This window comes from Sander lucioperca, chromosome 7 (assembly GCF_008315115.2).
Source record: "Sander lucioperca isolate FBNREF2018 chromosome 7, SLUC_FBN_1.2, whole genome shotgun sequence".
In the NCBI taxonomy this organism is placed as follows: Eukaryota; Metazoa; Chordata; class Actinopteri; order Perciformes; family Percidae; genus Sander; species Sander lucioperca.
Genome location: NC_050179.1, coordinates 13,878,797 through 13,886,318, shown reverse-complemented (window position 1 = coordinate 13,886,318; position 7,522 = coordinate 13,878,797). Strand labels below are relative to the sequence as shown.

At 40.7% G+C, this 7,522-nt stretch overlaps 1 protein-coding gene across 3 annotated transcripts in view; it reads right to left on the bottom strand.

Moving 5' to 3' along the window:
* Nucleotides 1-205: 205 nt before the first annotated feature.
* Nucleotides 206-7,522, bottom strand: part of ptprq (protein tyrosine phosphatase receptor type Q) — a 40,020-nt gene continuing 32,703 nt past the window's right edge. For 2 of the 3 annotated variants that reach the window (XM_036003047.1, XM_036003049.1), the window contains exons 49-59: nt 6,728-6,772; nt 5,737-5,763; nt 5,445-5,526; nt 4,440-4,530; nt 4,198-4,274; nt 3,755-3,889; nt 3,384-3,509; nt 2,774-2,919; nt 2,493-2,628; nt 900-1,023; nt 206-815 (exon numbers count right to left, since the gene is read on the bottom strand). In XM_036003047.1, coding sequence (XP_035858940.1) covers nt 778-815; nt 900-1,023; nt 2,493-2,628; nt 2,774-2,919; nt 3,384-3,509; nt 3,755-3,889; nt 4,198-4,274; nt 4,440-4,530; nt 5,445-5,526; nt 5,737-5,763; nt 6,728-6,772 — 1,027 coding nt within the window. In that variant the 3' untranslated portion in view covers nt 206-777. The remainder of the gene's footprint in view (nt 816-899; nt 1,024-2,492; nt 2,629-2,773; nt 2,920-3,383; nt 3,510-3,754; nt 3,890-4,197; nt 4,275-4,439; nt 4,531-5,444; nt 5,527-5,736; nt 5,764-6,727; nt 6,773-7,522) is intronic. The other variant, XM_036003048.1, reaches the window with a different exon arrangement.

Sequence of the window (7,522 nt, the reverse complement as noted above, 5' to 3'; positions counted from 1 at the left end):
AAGTTGTGTTGTAGTGAGTGTGTGTATGTGTGTGTGCGCGCAATATTAAGAGTACCTAATTTTTCATGGGTGCTGAGTTTGTCCTCTAAACAATGAAAGGAGCAAGTTGATAATTTCTAATTTCATATTGCAATGACAAAACTGCTACATTTGATGCAAGAGAGTCTCATAGGAAAGTGTTTTAGCTTTAAGTGTTAAGGCCAGAAAAAATGCAAGTTGCTTTTATTTTGCAAATCACTCTTGAGAAAGGATAAACAAAAAGGAAATGCTGCTGAACACTTCGACATAGTCAGAATTACAAAGAGAGTGAAAAAAACAACAACATTTTGGCCGAATAAATTATCTTACAAAAACATAAATGATATCAACGTAATACAATGAATACAATACACAGTGACATCCATTTGTGCAAAGTACCTGTAGGCTTACAGATAGTATAGAGCTCTCACAGTCAGCTCATCGCCTCGCTCTTTTCTTCCTGTTGTTTCTGAAATTCTTTCTCCCTGTCTCCCTTTTGTTTCTCTCACTCTCTTTGAAAACAAGTGGACAAGAGGTTCATTAAAGGGATGACTGTGCTGAGAAGTGGGTTGAAACGGAGCAACAAAGTCTTAGTCAACTGACAGATCGTTCAGTTCAAACTGTGCTGTTCGCTGCCTGTTTCTTCTGCTTCTCCCTCTAACCTTGTGTGGTGGAGGCAGTTCAATCCAGAGTCTGTGCACAGGTCGCCTCCCAACAAGTGTCCCTCACCACCAGGCAAAAGTGTTCCTCAGTCAGTCTTTACATAGTGGTTTCTTCCCATTCCAGCTCAACATCACCTGAAGACCAGTACAAATGTGTGTAGTCAGCACTGTGCTGTGGGGAGTGTGTTTATTTGAGTGTGTTTATATGTTGTTGTCTACCTTCCATGGCTTCCAGGGAGTCCATCTTCTCCAGAGCAGAATAGCTAACAAACCAGATTGACTGGCTGTTGCCTTTGTTGTTTAGAAGTTCCAGCGTACTTTGGTGCAGGAAGATATACTGGGCCTGAAGTACACACAAAACACAGACACACACACATACACACACACACACACACACACACACACACACACACACGCACACACACAATGATCCCTGTTAGCTCTCTATTGTCTTCTGTCTGATAAAGACAAAACAATTAAATAAAAATGGCAAATGCCAATGTTCTCTTTACAAAATAGTGGAAAAAAACACATGAAGTTTACAATGTTGATCTCTTAAATGCAAATCAAAATTACTTGATTACACTTGATGCAAGGCTTTTTTTCTCACTTTCAAAACACAAAATATCAGAGCTGATGTGCAGATTTATTTCCTACTTGCTTAAACAGAAGACAACAAAAAAATCATTTGATGACTCAAACCTAGACGACATACCGGTAGTGACATTGCAGCTGCAGCTGCCACAACCATGGATGTATTACAGTAAGAAAACTGGATACCATGTTTCAAGATAGCTTCCCAGTCATTCAAATAAAGGTTTCTCACTGGCGCATATGCTGAAAAAAAGGCTTTTTTGGCCCTTAAAGCATGCTCATTAGTGTGCTTCTCTGGCTGAGTGGAGAGATATGGACGCTTGAGAGTGGCTTGCTTTGCTTCCGATGAATGCACAGAGCAACTCTTTCGATGGGACCTTGTTGGACAATAAATAATAACCTTCATCCCTGAAGGATTTTGGTTCAGTTTCTACGTCTATTTGTTAAACTAAATGAACTGAAACCAACCGAGCTCAGTGCACAGCTGTTGACTCGAGAAGAGGACCTGAGCAGACATGACCTTGCTGGCCCAACCACGCGGTCGAGTGAGTGACATTTGCCTTTGTTTTCACTTCAACATTAAGTGTTATAGGATTAAAATGTGAGCTTGTTTAAAGATGTCTGCAATGGCACTGTGCTCCAATATCTCAGCAATAACATTTGTGAGGTTATAAAATAATTGATTTGAATGATGGCCTCTTTAGGCTGAGGCTCACTGCTGTCTCAAAGAATCAAGCAGCAGGCACTGAAGGCTCACACTTTACTGCCAAAAGAAATGTACATAATATCTAGAAATAATAAAACCATAATACTGAGGAGAAGAACAGGCACTAGGCAGAGGGTCCCTGCAGACACTGACACACACCACTGCTCTGTAAGTAATAATGGAATAGGGTAATTTTAGGATAGGTTCATGCTGTTTCAAGAGGGGGGATCCTGCTCAGCATATGCCTTTAATCCACTGCCAGATCCTTCTCTTTGTCAAAACAAGAATTTACCAAATGTTTCCTCAGGGGGATGAGATCACAGCAGAACATGAAGTAAAAATGAAGGACTACACCGCTATTTGTGGGTCTTTGATGAGTCTTAAGTCTACTGGAACAACTTAAGACAACCTACTGTATAATACCATTTTATTGTCTTTTGTTTATTCTCTCTCTGGGTTGTGAAATCTAACCACAGGAATAAAATACACTATTGTATTTGATGTGAACTCACCAGATTCTGTACCATACACATCCTTTCGCTGCGCAGTTCAGCCACCAGACCATAAATATCCACAAAGTCATGATCTCTGACGTGCTGAATGAGGTGGTCGAGAGCAATAAACACACCTGTTCTGCCCACACCAGCACTGAGGAACAATGAGAGATGGACTTTGTTGATGAATCTTCATTTAGTCACCAAAAACAGAAGAAAGTACTTAGTGCACTTTACTTTTAAGGACCTTGCTATAGTGTATGCAGTGTCATTACCCCACCACTGATGTGCCACAGTACCTGCAGTGGACCACTATAGTGGTGTTGTCGTGCCTGTGGGCTCGGACAGCTTTGACAAACTTAATGAGAGTGCTGCAGGACTCTGGGACTCCGTGCTCAGGCCACGATGTGTAGTTGAAGTGGCGAACCAGAATATAGTGCCCGTGCTACACAGAGGAATTTCGAAAAAGAAAAAAAGACAATTTAAATTCATTTAAATATAGATCAAATGTGACATATAACTCACTACACAACAGTTCCTAAAGGAATAGTTCGACATTTTGAGAAAATATACTAACGGCGAGTTCGATGACAAGATTGAGACCCCTCTGTGGTAGCAATCTTCTCATCTAACTCTTGATATGAGAGCGTAAAAGTGAATTTCTCAAACTGTTGAACTACTCCTTTAAGTGGTTTGCCTGTAAAACATCTGGTAGTCTATTTCCTTCAGAAGAAAGGGCACCTACAGTAACCCACATTTTATTTGGTTTACATTATTCAGTTAGATGGAAATATGGCAAATTAGCCTTTCTGGTGTTTCACAGTTTACAGTGTGCACACTTACAGTATGTATGTGTGTGTGTGTGTGTGTGTGTGTGTGTGTGTGTGTGTGTGTGTGTGTGAAAGTTACCTTTTCTACTTTAAGAGTTCGGACAGTCCAGTCAGGAAGGACTTCCTCTGACACTTTTGAGATGAGAATGTCGCTAAACACTGACATTGGCTTATTGTCCTCTGGCCAGTACTTGTGACACCGAATCTGAAATGACACACATGCACACGCACGCACGCACGCACGCACGCACGCACGCACACACACACACACACACACACACACACACACACACACACACACACACACACACACACACACACAGATCAGATCTTTGCAGCAAGTACACTGTAACCTTCCTTGTGACAGAGTTGTAAGGGAGCCCAAAATGAGCCCTCTGGACTGTCCTCTGAATGCTATTTCACAACAGTGGCAAATCTCTCATGACGCACTCTGCCTTTCTCGTAACACTGCGTGAGCATGGCAATGGTGTGCGTTCCCGTTTCCCAGATCATCCTCCAAAAGTCAGCCACTGTGCCAGGCAGAGGACCCTGGGTGGCTATGAACTCATTGGGACAAAGGTAGCCCTAAAGAACAGAAAAAGAAAGGCAGAGGTTTATATCTGCAAGCACAAAAATCACTCCAGGAACATACAGACCTACTGAAATTATAAATCAACATTATTCACTCACTCACAAATGAATATGCTTGCTTGTTATCTATTTATCTGACAGAATCAGAAAAGGACAGGGAAATATCTAGAACAAACTCCTCTAATTGCAACAAATGTGCCTCATGCCTGCATAACTACTTTCATAACCTGATTATGACTCAAGTGAGCTCGACCCACCATGTTAATGACTGGGATTTATAGCAGCTGATAGCTGGTACTCACTGAGACAAAGCTGGCGTTGATGTAGTCAGAGCCCGCAGTGCCCGGTTCTGACAGCAGTTTCACTCGGTTGTTGTTGTCTAGACATGGTTTAGTGAGAAGAGTATGGTAGAAACATGTGAAATGCAGCTGTTGCATGCGGTTGTGAAATTCATATGCAGTTAATGTTAGAGATAACATACATAATTTTGGTATACTGTAAGTATCATAACTCTGGAAAGCTAATTTTCAGCCTGACCACTTACAAGGTTTGATGTTAGGGAAACGGTTTTTGGATTTGTTCCAGGGCAGGTCAGCGTCTGTGGTGGCCAGGTCCTGCAGCAGTTTTGGAAGCTCCTGAAGAGACAATATGTAATACATCAGTATTCGCATAAACACACATACAGGGGTGGTGATGGCGCAGTGGATATGACACATGCTTTTGGTGTGGGAGACCTGGGTTTGATTCCCACTGCGATACATCAACCAATGTGTCCCTGAGCAAGGTACTTAACCCCTAGTTGCTCCAGAGGCGTGCGACCTCTGACTGTGACATATAGAGCAATTGTAAGTCGCTTTGGATAAAAGCGTCAGGTAAATGACATGTAATGTAATACAGCACATGAGGTTAAGGGTCAGGACCCGTATTTTTTAAAATACAAACATTTTGGATTTAAGTGAAATATAAAAGTAAAATGTCTCTGTTACACCTACTTCAAAGTTATTTATCACATTTCTTCTGACCTTAAAAATACTATTACAATTAAGAGAGCACCAGAAGTCTCTAAGTTGGTTAAGAATAACTTGTTGGGGTCCTAGATGGCTGCAGCACAGAGACAGAGGCGACCTTCCATACCTTCTGACATGTGTTTTTCATGACTATGTCTCATTGGTCATGAATAATAAAAAATAAAGCAGTATGTATTATTTAGAATAGGGTCGTTTTAGCTAACTATTTACAGCCCTTGTACGATTTTATCTCCAAATGCTTATTTGATAGGATGTTATACCTCTGTTTTGCATTTGTGAGAGGTGCAAAAAAACAGGAAAAAATTAGCATTGATTTTGTTTGCAATCACTTTACATGCATCTTCACTGTCTGCACTAAATTCTTCTTAACTTTTTCTTTTTCAAACAGCAGACTGTCCTTCATGCTCCAATTTTTTATTTGTCAATTCCAGGTGATTTTCTATTCTTTCATCCCAATTCATGTATTTCTACACGCTTCGAAGTTTGATAAACACAGATCCAGGTTGTAGGCGAACACTTACAGCAAACTCCTCTTGGAACTTGGAATTGTCATTGGCACACAGATCCTCTACGTGCTGCAGAAAAGACTTTTTGTTGACAGGCCTGACAGAAAGGTAAGAAGAGAAATACACTGAATGTGAAGAACGGAGAACAACTCTCAAAAACTCTCTCAAAAACTCTCCAACAATATGCTACTTGCTGTAAGTTTATTTCAGGATAAAAAACATACTTAATACTGAGCCATACAAAACATGCTGATCTATGCTGCAACTATTGTGTGTATATTCACATTATTTATGCAGGATGACTTACTTGAGTGATTTCCTGTAGCTGAGAAGCCTGGATAAAAATAGACAGCAAACATCAACCAAAATAAACAAATTAACTAAAATAATCACAACCCACACTGTGGTATTTCTGTCCATGACAGCTGAACTGATCCTCAGTTCAGAGAGTATGTGGCATTGTATGTTAAAGCAAATGAAGTTTTACCATTTTTAACCAAATTCACTTTGATTAAACACTGACTTTGATGTTTCATTCTAAAGAAATTTGTGAACATCAGTAAACTTGAACTAGGCGTGTGGTTATTCCCCTGTGGCTGATGTTTCTTTGCATTACTGAAGACTTGTAGCTGCGCAGATCCTTAGCTATTGATAAAGCTTACCACTTGTGCCCTCTAAAGCAGCTAAGCCTTCCAAGCATTTTGGAGATAGTGAATGGCTAAACTAATTAAAATGGTCTCAAGAAGAGTAGTGTCGGCACAGCTCTGCAATCCCTGCCAGTGATGGAGGAAAAGGAGAAGGCTGAAACGCTTATGTCACTGATTCACTCAACTGTTGACTTCCACCAAAGGTTTACCAAGCAACACAGATTAATGATTTAAACCTTAATGGTTAACATGACAATGGCGCACGCGCACATAATAGTAAATGTAAATGGACTGTATTTATATAGCACTTTTCTAGTCTTAATGACTACTGAAAGCGCTTTAACATAGTACAGGAACCATTCACCATTCACACACATTCATACACTGTGGCCAAGGCTGCTATACAAGGTGCCACCTGCTCATCAGATAAACATTCATACACGTTTACACTCCAATGGCGCAGCATCGGGAACAATTTGGGGTTCAGTGTCTTGCCCAAGGACACTTCGGCACAGAACTGCAGGGCCAGGGATCGAACCACCAACCTTCCGATCAGTAACCTGAGCCACAGCCGCCCCACGTAAATGAAAGGTGGAGTACAACATGCAAACAAAGCACAAACCAAAATGCAGCACACAAATCAAAACTTACTGGATCACATAAATCTCTTTCCGCCTAAAGAAGAAGGAAGAATACCTGGTGAGAGAAAAGCGCTCAGTGAGAGAAAAACAAAGCCAAGGCAAGTCAATGCAAGTGTTGTGTACGTGCAAGGAACGTTATTTGTGCCATACATGTGACAATTAACAAGAAAGAGTGTGTTAATATAACATAAACTGAGCTTAAAAGGTGGCGTTTATACAGATCTCAGCTTCAACAAAGCAGAGAGGCACACTGTCCTGATGACGCCAGTTTGAATTTACAATACAGCTGGAGCAGCTTAGCGGTGACCACAACATGCAACTGTGAAAAATCTACAATCTTTGCTTTTTTGACATCTAAAATGAGTGGACAGCAATATAAGAAAGTAAGGTGCTTAGAAAGCACATACCTAATGGTTGTTTCTTTATTGGCAAATAAAATATAAAAACAAGGGTACTACTCATGTTAAAAGCTTTTCTATGCTGTAGTTTCACGCTTCATTTTAGCCATCAGTGACCTTGATATACCAAAACTAACAGTGAATTTGACTTTCTTTCCCACCAGCTTGCAGCACTTATTGTCTGTGCACTTGTGTGTGCCAAAGAAGAAAAACAAACGGGCTTGACGCTGAATTTGTATGAGAGGATGGTTGGAGAGATGCAGACAAGATGACTCTGCAGAGGTACTGAAGGTAAACTATAAAGTCACAATGATGCTGTGTTGTTTCATAGTGCTGCTGCTTCTATTTTCTGCACAAACTCTACAACACTAGAAGATTTTGTGCTGACAGGAGCGTGCATCAAGTTG